We start from the raw sequence: 16,959 nt of genomic DNA, 5'->3' as shown, positions 1-16,959 counted from the left end.
GACAGGACTTGGCCAGAGGAATGACTAAGACCTCAAAAGCAAATGCAACATAAACAAAAATTGAAAAATGGAACTTAATTAAACTAAAGAGGTCTGCACAGCAAAAGAAGCTATCAGCAGAATAAACAGGCAGCCTACAGAATGGGAGAAAATTTTTGCAAACTATGCATCTGACAAAACACTAATATCCAGAATACATAGGGAACTTAAACAAGTCAACAAAAACAAATAATGCTATTAACGAGTGGGCAAAGAACATATTAAAAGTGGCCAAGAAACATACTAAAAACTGCTCAACATCACTCATCATCAGGGAAATGCAAAGGAAAGACACAATGAAATACCATCTCACATCAGTCAGATGGCTATTATTAAAAAGTCAAAAAATAACAGATATTGGCGAGGATGCAAAGAAAAGAGAATGCTTAGACACTATTGGCGGGAATGTAAATTAGTTCAACTCCTTTGGAAAAAAGTATGGTGATTTCTCAACGAACTAAAAATATAACTACTATTCAGCTCAACAATTCCACTCCTTGGTATCTATCCAAAGGAAAATAAATCACTGTGTCAAAAAGACACCTACACTCATACATTTATCACAGCACTAGTCATAATAGTAAGGCCATGGCATCAACCTGAGTATCCATCAGTGGTGGATTCGATAAAGAAAATGTGGTACACATAAGACATAGAACACCACACAGACAAAAAGAAAAGAAAAGAAAAAGAAATTATTGTTCTTATTTGTTTGTTTGTTTTTTTATAGAGATGGGGTTTCACCATATTGGCCAGGCTGGTCTTGAACTCCTGACCTCATGTTCCGCCCGCCTCGGCCTCCCAAAGTGCTGGGATTACAGGCGTGAGCCACCGTGCCCAGCTAAAATCATGTTTTTTTTTGCAGAAACATGAATGAAGATGGAGGCCATTATCCTCAGTGAATGAATGCAGAAACAGAAAATCAAGTACCACATGATCTCACTTCCAAGTGGGAACTAAACCATAGTACACATGGACATAAAGACAGGAACACTGCAAAACAGGGGAGGGAAGAAGAGGGAGAGGGCTGAAAAACTACTGACTGAGTACTATGCTATTTCAGTGATGGATTCAGCAGAAACCCAGCATTACGTCATATACCCGTGTAAAAACCTGCACTTGCACCCATGAACCTGAAAAAAATAAAGTACATAAGTGAGAAGACAACACCTAAGAAAGATAGAGAAATAAAAAATAAATAATCAACAAAAAATGAAGAAATTTTTATCTTCCTTTTATTTTCTTCAGACTAAGTCTGGCTTTGTTGCCCAGGCTGGAGTGCAATGGAACAATCTTGGCTCACTGCAAGCTCTCTGCCTTCCGGGTTCAAGTGATTCTCCTGCCTCAGCCTCCCAAGTAGCTGGAATTACAGGCATGTGCCACCACGCCTTGCCAATTTTCGTATTTTTAGTAGAGATGGGATGTCACCATGTTGGCCAGGCTGGTCCTGAACTTTCAGCCTCAAGTGATCCACTGTTTCGGCCTCCCAAAGTGCTGAGATTACAGGCATGAGCCACCACGTCAGGCCCAAAAATTTAATGAACTTTTTTAAAAAGTCAGCCGGTGGAGGGGAAAGGGACACACAGGTGAGGGCTCAGCAGTAGAGGGCACAGTGTGTGTTGGAAAATCCCAGCACAGTGAGGAACAGGCCGCACGGGAGACAGAGGGCTTTGCAGGCCACCCTCACAAGGGTGGACTTTATCCGGTAGGCACTGGGAGGCCATCCAGTGGTTTATAACATGTAGGAGACTGGATGGATTCAAGTAAGTCAAACAGGAGGCTGCCAGAGCAATCCAGATAAGATGTGATTGGCTGGACATGGTAGCTTACACCTGTAATACCAGCACTTTGGGTATTACAAAGTGCTCCGCCTTGGGAGGCCAAGGCAGGCAGATCACGAGGTCAGGAAGTCGAGACCAACCTGTCTAGCACAGTGAAACCCTGTCTCTACTAAAAATACAAAAATATTAGCCGGGCGTGGTGGCATGCACCTGTAATCCCAGCTACTCAGAAGGGTGAGGCAGGAGAATGGCTTGAACCCAGGAGGTAGAGTTTGCAGTGAGCCGAGATTGAGCCATTGCACTCCTGCCTGAGCGACAGAATGAGACTCCGCCTCAAAAAAGAAAGAAAGAAAAAAAAAAAAGATGTGATCAGGGCCTAAACAATGGTGTCAATGTGGAGAGGAGTGGAGAGAGCTGAGGAAGTGCCAGGATAGGGAAATGACAAGACCTGATAATGGGTTGAATGAAAGGAGAAAGCAGGAAGAAGGGATTAGGGGTGATGCCAGCTTCCTAGCTTGAGTTCCTGAGTAGATGGTGGTGTCACCATTTAGACATGAAGATGGGATATGGAAGCTTTAAGCAAGAGTTCAGACTGGCAAGTGTTTTGTTACCAGTATCTATGAGGCATTTCAGTAGGACAGGCAGGTTTGCAATCCAGAGAAAAATCTGGGCAGGAGATATAGATCTTTTGGCCTAAAGGTGGTAGACAGAACCAAGAGTAAGATCACCCAGGGATGGAAGCCAGAGGGCCAGGAGTAGAATGCTGAAGCCCAGTGGTATTTAAGCATCCCAGAGAGAGAAAGGAAGATTTCAAGCAGACAAGAAAAATTCTAGAAGATATATTTCTAGGTGGTGTAAAACATACTATAGAATATTACTCAGCCTTTAAAAGGAAGGATATTCTAATTCATGCTAAAACATGGGTGAACCTTGAAAACATGGTGCTTAGTAAAATAAGCCAAACACAAAAGGATAAACACTATGATTCCTATTACCTGAGGTATCTACATTAGTAAATTTATAGTGACAGGCAGAAGTGTGGTGGTTTCCAGAGACTGAGGAAGAGGAATGGGAGGGATGTTGTGTGATGGAATCAGTTTCCATTTTGCAAGATGAAAGAGTTCTGGAGATGGATAGAGGCGATGGATGTATAAGGAGGTGAATGTAACAATTCCATTGAACGGTACACTTTAAAGCAGTTAAAATGTAACTTTCAGCCTGGTGCAGTGGCTCACACCTGTAATTCTAGCACTTTGGGAGGCCGAGGCAGGTGGATCACCTGAGGTTAGGAGATCGAGACCATCCTAGCTAACATGGTGAAACCCTGTCTCTACTAAAAATGCAAAAAATTAGGTGGGCATGGTGGCACGTGCCTGTAGTCCCAGCTACTCGGGAGTCTGAGGCAGGAATATCACTTGAACCTAGGAGGCAGAGGTTGCAGTGAGCTGAGATCGCACCACTCCACTCCAGCCTGGCAACAGAGCAAGACTCTGTCTCCAAAAAAAAAAAAAAAGTAATTTTTATGTTGTGTGGATGTTATCAAAAAAAAAAAAAAAGGAAAAGAATTCCTAGGAGAACAAGGAGATGTTGAGATAGGCACGGAACAAACAGGCCAAGGGCTAAATGGAGAGTCCTGTGGAAGAAATAAAGTGACTGGGATTGTGGGTGGGGATGGGAGTGGGCTGAACAGGGGCCAGACTGCAGTGAGATGTCCGGTGAATGGAAGGTGTGGGCCAGGAAGAGTGTGACCTTGACAGGACATCCTTCAGGCTGGTCAGCTTGCTGTACAACTCTACGTAATTCTGGTGCTTCTCAAATTACCTATGGTAAAAGACCAGTTTGTTGATTTGTTTCCAGACCACTGCAGATCAATCATTTCTTTTTTGTTTGTTTGGCTTTTTGTTTTTTATTTTATTTATTTTTTTTTTTTTTGAGACAGAGTTTCTCTCTGGTTTCCCAGGCTGGAGTGCGGTGGCACAATCTTGGCGCACTGCAAGCTCCGCCCCTGCCCTCCACCGCCCCACTCCCCCCCTCCCGCCCCCATTCAATCAACTCTCTGCATCAGCCTCCCGAGTAGCTGGGATTACAAGTTCATGCCACCACGCCTGGCTAATTTTTGTATTCTTAGTAGAGATAGGGTTTCACCATCTTGGCCAGGTTGGTCTTGAACTAGAACAATACTTTTATAAAAAGATAGTAGGCTGAGTGCCGTGGTTCACACCTGTAATCCCACCACTTTGGGAGGCAGAGGCAGGTGGATCACTTGAGGTCGGGAGTTTGAGACCAGTCTGGCCAACATGGTGAAACCCTGTCTCTACTAAAAATACAAAAAGTAGCTGGGTGTGGTGGCATGCACCTATAATCCCAGCCACTTGGGAGACTAAGGCAGGAGAATTGCTTGAACCCAGGAGGTGGAAGCTGCAATCAGCCGAGATTGCACCACTACACTCCAGCCTAGGAGACAAAGTGAGACTCCGCCTCAACGATAAGTAAATAATAAAGTAATGCGGGGTAAGAAAAGACATACAAGATATAAATTCCATTTTTAAAAGAAATTATCATATCTGTCATATGATACATTGCTCTGTCATATTGCTTTATCATTCGTAAATGCTTCCTCTCAAGTTCTTTTCATGGGCTGGTGACAATCAGCTCATAGGCTGGCAGTCTACAGAGTGACTTTGGGTGGCACAGTTCTTATCTCCAAGACTGAGTATGGGAAGGGGGTTCCTTCTCCTGGAGCTCCCTCTCCCTAAGAGACCCAAGCAGGCCCTTGATGACCCTTCTCCTGCCTCCCTAACTCTGTAAAGCAAGAGCATCTACCAGCCAAAGAGAATGCGGATGGGGTGTAGGTCACAGACTCTTCTGGCGTATCCGCTACCCTGGTTCCTGGTCTCTTTAGAAGTGTAGAGGCCCATCTCTGTCAGGTTGAATTTGGCTGACCAAGTCAGGAAATGAGCGGACCTTACTGAGAACCTTGGGTCTGTGGGAAAATGAAGAGAAGTGCCAGACAATTCATTTATAGAGCAGAACTGCCCCACAGATGTTGTTTTGCAAGGCCACATGCACCAGAAGGCTTTCAAGGTAGCCACCAGAGACACGGCCACACTGGCTTTAACGTTTAGCCACAGTCCACAATCTCTTATACTTTAGGATCAATGAATCAGCTGTAGAATCTTCACGTACCCTAGGGGGATATTCTTGTTGAACTCAGGAGCATGACCTAATTGCATGAATTTGGGTTTTAGTTAGATCAATCTGGGTTCAAATTTGGGCTTGCCTATTAACTAGTTGTTTAAGTGTGATCAAGTTAACTAATCTCCGAGAACACTGGTGTCCCCCTATCTTTGAAGTGGACATAAGGGTCCACTTATGTCCACTCTCTAGACATAAGGGTTCAAAGCACAGCATAGGCCCAATAATCTAATGCAGCAGCTGGTACTGGAGAGGTAAGTGATCAAGAATAACAAATACTGTGAGCAATCTCATTGGTATAACCCTCAAAAAACTCTAGTGGCATAAGAAAGGGGTCATTATCTTACTAAGCCTGGACCTTCCCCTTACCTGTCAACTGCCCAGTGACAGAGGGGCCGACTGTCCTTTGGGGACAAATAGCTGCAGGCCACAGAAAGCCCCACAACACGGATGGAGAACAGAGACCCCAGGTTCTGCCAAGACAAAAACAGACATGGCTCATTATGTAGTCCCTCTATTGATTTAAATTAGACTGTAAAGTGGCACATACATTTTAAAATGTAACCATTATTTTCCAGAGTGCATTTTGATTATTCCCTTAATAATTGGAATTCAAAATTAAGAGCTGAAAACTTCATTATTTTCAAAGATGCACACTATACCTTTTAATGTAGTGATCTAATTAAACCTTCCCCCAAAAAACGAACAGTGTATTTAAATAACAAATGTTTAACTGGAGGAGATACTGGTACATTTAATGGAACGTAAGTCCATCATGTTAATTAATTTTTAATATGCAACTTAACCTACTTTATTAAGATGATTATCATCCCCACAATGAGGCAATTTTCTAAAAGCCAATTCATGTATATTTTACAAAGTAAATATTTATACATTTTTAAATAAACTATACAAAGACATAGCACCTTAGTTACTATTCTAAGATACGTGTTTTTATATTGTAACTTTTCTGAAATTGAAATGAGGCTTACAATAATATGTTTAATGGAAGATGCTTCTTAAACGTTCAATGGAATTAACAACTCAAATAAAAAATGAGCAAACATTTGAGTAGATACTTCTCAAAAGATGGACAGACGGCCAAGAAGCCCATGAAAAGATTAGCAACATCATTAGTCATTAGGGAAATGCAAATCAAGACCATGATGAGGTACCACTTTACACCCACTGGGATGGTTATAATTAAACCTATTTTTTTTTTAGATGAAATCTCACTCTGTCACCCAGGCTGGAGTGCAGTGGCACAATTTCGGCTCACTGCAATCTCTGCCTCCCGAGTTCAAGTGAATCTCCTGCCTTAGCCTCCCAAGTAGCTGGGATTACAGGCACCTGCCAAAACGCCCAGCTAATTTTTGTATTTTTAATAGAGATGGGGTTTCACCATGTTGGCCAGGCTGGTCTCCAACACCTGATCTCAGGTGACCCTCCCACCTCGGCCTCCAAAAGTCCTGGGATTACAGGAATGAGCCACCGTGCCCAGCCTATAATTAAAATTTTCAATTTTTTTTTTAAAAAACAGAAAATAACAAGCATTGGCAAGCATATGGAGAAACTGGAACCCTTATGCATTGCTGGTGAGAATGTAAAATGGTACAGTTGCTGTAGAAAACAGTTCAGCAGTTTCTCCAAAGGTTAAATGTAGATCTACCACATACCTTTAATTCTACTCTTAGGTGTATATCTAAGAGTCGAAAGGAGGAGCTCGAACAGATATTTATACACCAATGTTCATGGCGGCATGATTCAAAACAAGTTAAAAGAAAGTGGACCCAAGTGTCCACCAACAATGGATAGATAAACAAAATATGGGATTTAAATGCAATAGAATATTATTTAGCCTTAAAAATGAAGGCAGCCTGGTGTGATGGCCCACACCTGTAATCCCAGCACTTTGGGAGGCTGAGGCAGGTGGATTCAGGAGTTTAAGAGCAGTCTGACTAACATGGAAAAACCTCATGTAATCCCAGCTACTCAGGAGGCTGAGGCAGGGGAATCACTGGAACTGGGGAGATGGAAGTTGCAGTGAGCCAAGATCATGCCATTGCGCTCCAGTCTGGGTAACAAGAGTGAAACACAGTCTCAAAAAAAGAAAAAATTAAAAAAGAAAAAAAGAAAAGAAAATTCAGAGATATGCTACAACATGGATGACCCTTTAAAACATAACATTTAGTGAAGTAAGTCAGATGTAAAAAGATAGGTCATGTAATTCTAGTTATCTGAGTATCTAAAACATGAAACTTCATACAGATAGAAAGTAGAATGGTGGTTATAAGGAGCTAGGGAGAGGAGAATACGGGGAATTGTTGTTTAATAAGTATAAAACTTTTATTGGGAATTGTTTTCTAATAGGTATAAAGGCTTGTTTGTTTGTTTGTTTTGAGACCGAATCTTGCTCTGTCACCCAGGCTGGAGTGCAGTGGCGTGATCTCAGCTCACTATAACCTCTACCTCCCAGGTTCAAGCAATCCTCCTACCTCAGCCTCCAGAGTAGCTGGGATTACAGGCGTGCACCACTACACTTGGCTAATTTTTGTATTTTTAGTAGAGATGGGGTTTCACCATGTTGGCCAGGCTCGTCTTGAATACCTGACCTCAAGTGATCTGCCCACCTTGGCCTCCCAAAGTGCTGGGAGTAGAGGCGTGAGCCATGGTGCCCAGCCAAAGTTTTTTTTTTTTTTTTTTTTTTTTTTTTTCTGAGACGGAGTTTCACTTTTGTTACCCAGGCTGGAGTGCAACGGCGCGAACTCAGCTCACTGCAACCTCCGCAGTGAGGGTTCAGGCAATTCTCCTGCCTCAGCCTCCTGAGTAGCTGGGATTACAGGCACGCATCACCATGCCCAGCTAATTTTTTGTATTTGTAGTAGAGACAGGGTTTCACCATGTTGACCAGGATGGTCTCAATCTCTTGACCTCGTGATCCACCTGCCTCGGCCTCCCAAAGTGCTGGGATTACAGGCTTGAGCCACCGCACCCGGCAGTTTTTGTTTTTTAATAGGTATAAAGTTTTTGTTGATGATGAAAAAATTGGGAGTATACATAATAGTGATGGTGACACAACACTGTAAATGTGATTAATATTCACTTACGAGTGGTTAAAATAAATGTATATATATTTTACTAACAATTTTTTAAAAAAATCAATGGGGTCTTCATTCAAAACAAATATGGTTCTTAAATTGGTCACTGATGATCTTGACAACCAGAAATAAAACAAAATCTTCTTCCAAACTCCGACAAGGTAAAAGGCAGACATGTTTTCTTAAAAACCAGGGAGGAAATATAGGTTAGATTACGAAAGGAAAACAAGAGAAAAGCATCATAATTCCAGAAAAGAGGAACAACACGTGGAAAGATGGAATGATCCGAAACAGACGCAGAGAGCTGTGAGCTGACTCTTCGGCCATGGGAGCTGACATGTGCAGGGAGCCTAGGCCACAAGGCTCGTGGGTAAACTGGAACTGGGCTGCAGGGGGTCTTGAGTGTGAAGGGCAGGGAGCTTGTATGTCTAGTCAGACTCTCACCACATTCTAGCTCATCTATGGCTTCAACAAAGAGGAAATCAATGGTTGGAAGCAAGCTGACTTCAGGGGTTTGACAGGGTTGGCCATGGAAGGGTGTTCTCCCTAAGGAGAATGTTAACTTAAATCTGGGGGAGGCAACTCTTTTTCTTCCACCCCTAATGGAGCCTTGCTGTTTGGACAGCATCATCACGGCACCAGCATCTGCACAGACGCAGCCTATTGCCTGCATGCAAAGAAATAGTGCTGGCCTCACACACTTCCGTTTACAAAATACCAAAAAAATGTTTGGGTAGCCAGGCGTGGTGGCACATGCCTGTAATCCCAGCACTTTGGGAGGCCGATGTGGGAGGACCGCTTGAGGCCAGGAGTTTGAGACCAACCTGGGCAACACAGTGAGAGCCCGTCTCTGCAAAAAAATTAAAATAATTAACCAGGCATAATGGCAGTTGCCTGTAGTCCCAGCTACTTGGAAGGGTAAGGTGGGAGGATCACTTGAGCCTAGGAGTTCAAGGCTGCAGTGAACTATGATCTCACCACCACATTCCAGCCTGGCCAACACAGTAAGATTCTTCTTAAAAAGAAAAAAAAAAAAAAAAAAAAAAAAAAAAAAAAAAGCAATGATAGCTCTTATTTTTTTCATAATACATGCAAATTTATCCTATCCAATAAATTGGTCATTTTTGTAAGAAACTTTCCTGTTCTCTATACTTGGCTAGGAAGGTTCATGTTCAAACCTTCAGTACACATATGTTTAATCTCTTCAGTTCAATATTGAGAATCCTGAATATAGTTTCTTCAAATTACTATTTCTGAGACTCTATCTCAAAAAAAAATAAAAAACAAAAATATTAGCTGGGTGCAGTGGCACACACCTGTAGTCCCAGCTACTCAGGAGGCAGAGACGGGAGGATCGCTTGAGCCTGGGAGGTTGAAGATGCAGTGAGCCATGACCATTCAAATATTTGAATCAGTATTTAATATAGTATTGAAGGAATTATGGGTTAAATGAATGGGCCACACTGGAAGCCTCACAACCATCTAGAACACATTACTCCTACAGAAAATCAAGTCTGACCATACATTTACCCATGAATCTGTGGGAAAGCATCTGTGGCTGAGTCAAAGGTTGCCTGTATTAGGATTTTTGCTGACTCCATTGATTGCTTGATCAATTTCTAAAATTGCAATTGGGCAGGGCACAGTGGTTCACACCTGTAATCCCAACCCTTTGGGAGGCTGAGGCAGATGGATCACCTGAGCCCAGGAGTTTAAGACCACCCTGAGCAAAATGGTGAAACTCCATCTCTAACAAAAATATTTAAAAATTGACTGGGCGTGGTGGCTCATGCCTATAATCTCAGCACTTTGAGAGGCCAAGGCGGGTGGATCACAAGGTCAGAAGTTCAAGATCAGCCTGGCCAAGATTGTGAAACCCTATCTCTACTAAAAATTCAAAAATTAGCTGGACAAGGTGGTGGGTGCCTATAATCCCAGCTACTCAGGAGGCTGAAGCAGAGAATTGCTTGAATCCAGGAGGCAGAGGTTGCAGTGAGCCGAGATGGCGCTATTACACTCCAGTCTGGGTCACGGACTGAGACTCTGTCTCAAAAAAAATAAAAAACAAAAATATTAGCTGGGTGCAGTGGCACACACCTGTAGTCCCAGCTACTCGGGAGGCAGAGACGGGAGGATCGTTTGAGCCTGGGAGGTTGAAGATGCAGTAAGCCATGACCACACCACTGCACTCCAGCTTGGGTGTTGGAGTGAGACCCTGTCTCAAAAATAAAATAAAGTTGAAATGACTGCAAAGGTGTGGAGGCAAAAGTACAGGTGTGTGGGCAGGTAAGAGTAAGGACAGCTGAGTTAAATGCTTACAGGAAGGTGGTTTCATCCATTGCAATAATTAGCAACTCAAGCTTTGGGAGAAGGCAAGAGCTGTCACTGGATGTGCTGACCTACTTGTAGAGGAGTTTCTAATTTGGGCACTTTGGCAGATTTGCTCGACAGTACGTTGAACAAAATCCTTTAGAGATAAAAGTTGGTACAAATGTATTGAAGGTTTTTAACAAAATGTTATTTGGTATAAATCAAACATGGTTTTCGATGAGCAGGAAGGAACATGGATTATGAGGAATTATCTCTGAGGTAAGATCTCTGTGTGCTCCAAATAAAAAGCTTTTACTATGAGAATAGTTAGGGGAAAACAGGAATCTGATGCTACTGACCTGTCCCTAAACATTTCAACATCTTCCGTGTCAAGCAACCATCAGAATAGTTTCTGATATTATACGATCTAAAAATAAAATCAATAGTTTTAAAAAATGTTGTTTTTGTTTGGAAACTATCAATGTGAGAATAAATAAATAAATAAATAAGGCAAATGTTGTTTTCCTTTGAGTTATCTTAGTTTTTAAAAAACTGGACAAAATTAGTTTAACATCCAGATTTTCATATTTGGACATAATCGTCCATTTTAATTTTCCACAGAAATTCTATCTCAAGTCCCTTGAAATTGTTAATTTAAACATATAGTTACAATTTATTACAATATGCTATCTTCTAGGAAAATCTATGGTAAGCCATAAATATGCAAAATTGGGAATATAACATAAATGCTTAGGGAGTGGTGGAAAATGTGAAAAAAAAATTTTTTTAAATGTACATGTTATTTTTTATCCCAATGGTGTTTTGAAAGATTTAATAAGAAAAAGCTCTGTCCATGAAAGTTATTTTGGAATGGCACAAAAGTAAAACTCTACAGACTAGAAAATGGTCACTTCCATGCACATAAATCTAAGTCATTTTATAAAACAGTATGAGTACTTATTAACAGCAAATTCTCCTCTCCTGAGCTACCCTACATTCTACCCCTCCCAATACACACACACATGTGCGCACACACACACACACACACACACACGCCACACTGACCTGTACAGGGGCCTCATTCTTCATAAGATGGCGGACCTTGCTGAGGATAGACTGTTGGAGCTGGGCCCAGGAAATAGCTCTGTCTTCTCTAATCAGGAAGGGTGGCCCAAACCTGAAAATCCAAGGAAATCGGGTTATCTCAGCAAAGGAAAAACCACCAACATCCACCAGTCATGAGTGGTTGTTCTACTTCTGGCTTTCTCACAGTAGGATAGGTGACGAGTTAAGAACCAGAGCCAAAAACACGACAGCAAAAAAAAAAAAAAAAAAAAAAAAAAAGAAAGAATCCCATTTAAAAATGGGCGAAGGATCTGAACAGACATTTCTCAGAAAGACACACATAGCCAACAGGCATATGAAAATATACTCAACAATATGAATTATCAGGGAAATGCAAATCAAAACTCCAATAAGATATCATCATAAGATATCATCACACCCCAGTTAGGATGGCTATTATCAAAAAGATAAGAAAAAACAAATGCTGGTGAGCATGTAGAGAAAACAGAACTCTTACACACTGTTGGTGGAAATGGAGACACCATGGAGAACAGCATGGACATTCTTTAAAAAACTAAAGCTAGAACCACCATATGACCCAATCATCCCACTACTAGGTATTTATCCAAAGGAAAGATCATTATGTGAAAGAGATCTCTGCACTCCTGTGTAAATTGTAGGGGTATTCACAACAGCCAAGATTCCAAATCAACCTAAGTGTACATCAGTGGATGAATGGGAAAGAAATGAAAAAGAAAATGTTGTCTATATACCCAGTGGAAGAGCATGCACCCATAAAAAGAATAAAATCCTGTTGTTTGCAGCAAGATGGATGAGGCTAGAGGAAATTATGTTAAGTGAAATAAGTCAGGCACAGGAAGATAAATACTACATGTTCTCTCTCATGTGGAATCTAAAATAGTTAATGTCAAAGAAGTCGAATAGAATAGTCATTCTACTAGAGGCTGGGAGGGGTTGGGGAGGGCCTAAGGTTAGGTAATGAATTAAAAATTATAGCTAGATAGGAGGAGTAAGTTCTAATGTTCCACAGCAGTAAAGGGTGACTATTGTTAACAGTCATTTATTGTATGTTTTCAATAGCTAGAAGGTAGGATTTTGAATCTTCCCAACACAAAGAAATGATAAATGTCTAAGGTGATAGTTATGCCAATTACCCTGATTTGATCATTACACACTGTATACATGTATCAAAATATCACTCTGTACCCCATAAATATGTACAATTATGTGTCAATTAAAAGTAATGTAAATATTTTTAAAGCCAAACACAATACAAAATTGCCAATCAGAGAGCCTCATAATGAATAGAAACGTTGCAATGTAAACAGAGGCCCAGTGATACAAAGCCAGATAGATATTGCCATGTAAACAGATTACCCTGAATGACCAGCTAGCTGGCAAAGTCTCTTCCCCACAGCAGGCAGTAGAGTAAGAGAAACTTGGAGCCCAGGGAAGGCAAGGCAGAGACATAAATCCAGATGACACAATTGTTGGTTTGGGGTATCAGAAATATTCTTATCACTGGGGATGGTTTCCATGTCCCAATCTAGTAAGCACACCGCAGTGAGCTCATGGGGTACAGAATGCTGGGTGAGCCCGTGTCTGTGGGCCCTAACTCTGCCGTGGGGACTCCTGGACAAATCACTAGCCACTTGCTGCTTCCTGACCTCACTGCAGCCTGTGTGAAGACCCAATGAGGTAAGAATGTGAAACTGTTGAATAAAATTGGTCAAAGCAGAGCACGAGTGTGAGGTGATCTGTTTGGACAGGCAAGGGCACTGTGCGTCCATTGTTGTATGGACAGATCCGTTTACTTAATTCATCCTGTACCACGAGCCATTCCAAGTTTTCATTTAAACAATGCTTGCTTATCTCAGGAACTACATGCAACCTTGGACATACCTGTGGGTGCACAATGATTCCCTTAGGGTAAAGTTACACAAGTAGAAAGGCAAGACTAAAGCTCTTTCTTCCCAAACTGTCCACAAAAGCCATACCAATTTACCTGATTCTCTGGGCTCTGGCCCAGAATGAGTATTATCAATGTCTAAAAATTATTTAATAATCTAAAAGGTTAAGAATAGTATCTTGCTGTTGTAACCAGTATTTCTTCTACTACAAATGATGCTGCTTTTTTTTTTTTTCTTTTTGAGATGGACTTTCACTTTTGTTGACCAGGCTGGAGTGCATTGGTGCAATCCGGGCTTACCGCAACCTCCACCTCCCAGTTCAAGTGATTCTCCTACCTCAGCCTCCTGAGTAGCTGGGATTATAGGCATGTGCCACCACACCTGGCTAATTTTATATATCTAGTAGAGACAGGTTTCTTCATGTTGGTCAGGCTGGTCTCAAACCCCCAGTCTCAGGTGATCCGCCTGCCTCGGCCTCTCACAGTGCTGGGATTACAGGTATGAGCCACTGCACCCGGCCGATGCTGAATATTTTAGCCTAAACTTGTATTTCTTCTGTGAACTAATGTTAATCTCTGTGGTTCATTTCACCAAGGGTATTTATTGCCTTAATTTGAGAGAGCTGGGATTTATACGATGGACATAAATCCTTCACCTCTCACATGACATAAATATCTTTCCTCATTTGCCCTTTGCCTTTCAAATTTGCTTTTAGCTTAAATTTTTAAATATATTTAAAATATCAGCCTTCGCCTTTACAGACTCCTGCCTTTGCTGTCAAACTGGCCCCTACCCAAGGACATACATATTCTTCCATGTTGGCTTTAACTTTTTGTTTGTTTGTTTTTGTTTTTTGAGACAGTCTCTTTTTGTCGCCCAGGCTCAAGGGCAGTGATGCAATCTCAGCTCACTGCAACCTCCACCTCACGGGTTCAAGCAATTCTCCTGCCTCAGCCTCCCAAGTAGCTGGGACTACAGGCACGCACCACCACACGCAGCTAGTTTTTCATATTTTTAATAAAGACAGGGTTTCGCCATGTCAGCCAGGATGGTCTGGAACTCCCGATCTTGTGATCTTCCTGCCTCAGCCATCTTTAAGTTATTTTATGGCTTCCTTTTCTATAGTTAACGTCTCTAGTCAACTTGAAATTTATACTTGTGAATTCACCGCAGGAGTAAAAAGTTGACTATTTAAAATAAAAAGAAACAAAGAAATCAATTAGCCCAGCCTTACTTTTGAATAATTCCTTCACTCTGTAGTAATGTGAAATATACCGTAATTCTGAAATTATTAAAATATTGTAAAAAGGCAGAAGAATATGCAATTAAATCAGTCAAATAGGCCAACTATCTATAAGTATTTATTATATGATAAAAATGATGTATTTCATATTACTGGAGAGTTAATGAATTATTCAATAAGGCTGGGCTAATTGATTTTTGAAAGCTAAGCTAATTAATAATATTTTAATTATTATTAGAATAATCTCTTTTTTTGTTTTTACCAGTTTATTATTTAAGATACATTTTAGAAACATTTTATTTATCTAAATATATCTTAATGTAATTCTGGCTTTTAAACACTTTATTTGGGCTATATAAGAAAGCTATCTTTTTTGTATACTTGTTATATAACCCATCAGTTTCCTGAACCCTTCCCTTACTCCCCATCACTTTCCAGTTCTTGGTTTTCTGGACGGACTAACAAACTATCACCTCTTTTCTGATAGCCAGTTTCTTTCAGCACTGTACTGCCTAGGTTTTACAATATAAAATAATAGTGGTGAGGGCCAATTAATAGAAAGGCCCCTGATATTTGATGGTTAGGAATGACGATGTTAGCCAAATGCTTAAGGCAGATATTTCTAATCTTCTTAATCAGAAAGTACCCTACTCCTGGCTCCTTGTTTATTAACCTTGGGAATAAATATTTAATTTTACTCTAGACAGGCTCCCAAGTACAAGTCTACAAATCCCAGACACCACATGAAAAAAGAATAAAGTGAAACATACCTGCTAGCCTGCTGCCCTGACCCCACCAAGTTACAGAAGAGGATTAGCACCTTGCTCTCACTGTGGAGGGAGAGGGAGAATCGCTGACCCTCACGGGCTGCCAAGCGTGGGGAGAGTGACAGACCCAGTGGATGAGCTGGAGGAGAGAGAATGACATTTGTTCATATTCTTAAAGGAGCTGCTTTGCTGGGTCAGAGCCTTAGCTTCTGTAGTCCCCCTTTCTCTTTGAGCATCTGCTAATCACCAATAGGAGGCCACTAGAAGGCTTTAGGGGAGGAGATACTGAGGCTCATGGCACTTGTGCCATCTGACACCTGGCATACAAACATCAAAACAATGGTAGTGAATTTGCAGCTGCGTTCATCCAACAGTTTTTTGTTTGTTTGTTTGTTTGTTTGTTTGAGACAGAGTCTTGCTCTGTCCCTCAGGCTGGAGTGCAGTGGCACCATCTCAGCTCACTGAAAATTCTGCCTTCCAGGTTCAAGTGATTCTCCTGTTACAGCCTCTCAAGTAGCCGGGATTGTGGATGTGCACCACCGTGCCCAGCTAATCTTTTTTGTATTTTTAGTAGAGATGGGGTTTCACCATGTTGGCCAGGCTGGTCTTGAACTCCTGACCTCAAGTGATCCTTCTGCCTTGGCCTCCCAAACTGTTGGGATTACAGGCATGAGCCACTGCACCTGGCCATCACCCTATAGTTTTAAAACAGGAACAAGAATTTAACTAATATTTTTCAAAGTACCTGAAAAATACTCCAGAATAATTCTGGCTGCTTTTATGACTTCATCACAGAGCCCACAGGGTATCTACTCTCTTAGAAAGCCAACATAAGAAGGATACAGAGACAGGTAAGAATCTTTACCAATGAGGAAGTAGAGGAATTCAGACTATCCTCCATGTCCAATCTGTTCTGAAATTTTGACTTTCAAGGAAAAGATGTGTCAACCATTACTGAATTTGAAAGGAGAACTTGTTTCACTGGGTTTTGACATAGCGAGTGTCAGTTAATGTTCTGTTCTAGATTCCAGTGCCCAGCATCTCCCTGTCAACTCAGAGAACTGCAAACATCCAGTTCCCACGGCCAGCTACCCAGGCTGGCCAAGGACATGGGGCCAGGGCATAGGAATCATCTGGGGTATAAGGTAACACTGGCATAGGGTTCTTTTAATATGGGTCTTCTAGCCAGGCACAGTGGCTCACACCTGTAATCCCAGCACTTTGGGAGGCTGAGGTGGGAGGGTCACCTGAAGTCAGGAGTTTGAGACCAGCCTGGCCAACATGGTGAAACCTCATCTCTACTAAAAATAACAAAAACTAGCTGAGCGTGGTGGTGCGTGCCTGTCATCCCAGCTACTTGGGAGGCTAAGGCAGGAGAATCACTTGAACCCAGGAGACAGAGGTTGCAGTGAGCCGAGATTGCACCACTGCACTCCAGCCTGGGTAAGAGAGCAAGAATGCATCTCAAAACTATATATATATATATATATATATATATATGAGCCTTCTTCACTAGAAACTTGACCAAAA

The 16,959-nt window shown here is 41.6% G+C and overlaps 1 protein-coding gene across 2 annotated transcripts in view; it reads right to left on the bottom strand.

Annotated features, from left to right (window-relative positions):
* USP43 (ubiquitin specific peptidase 43) overlaps positions 1 to 16,959 on the bottom strand; it is an 87,775-nt gene that overhangs the window by 32,157 nt on the left and 38,659 nt on the right. For both annotated transcript variants that reach the window (XM_039476092.2, XM_039476093.2), the window contains exons 7-9: positions 15,433 to 15,568; positions 11,489 to 11,600; positions 5,385 to 5,488 (exon numbers count right to left, since the gene is read on the bottom strand). In XM_039476092.2, coding sequence (XP_039332026.1) covers positions 5,385 to 5,488; positions 11,489 to 11,600; positions 15,433 to 15,568 — 352 coding nt within the window. The remainder of the gene's footprint in view (positions 1 to 5,384; positions 5,489 to 11,488; positions 11,601 to 15,432; positions 15,569 to 16,959) is intronic.

The sequence above is a fragment of the Saimiri boliviensis genome, chromosome 17 (assembly GCF_048565385.1).
Source record: "Saimiri boliviensis isolate mSaiBol1 chromosome 17, mSaiBol1.pri, whole genome shotgun sequence".
Lineage (NCBI taxonomy): Eukaryota > Metazoa > Chordata > Mammalia > Primates > Cebidae > Saimiri > Saimiri boliviensis.
The sequence above is the reverse complement of the archived record's forward strand: the minus strand, read 5'-3'. Positions and strand labels throughout refer to the sequence as shown.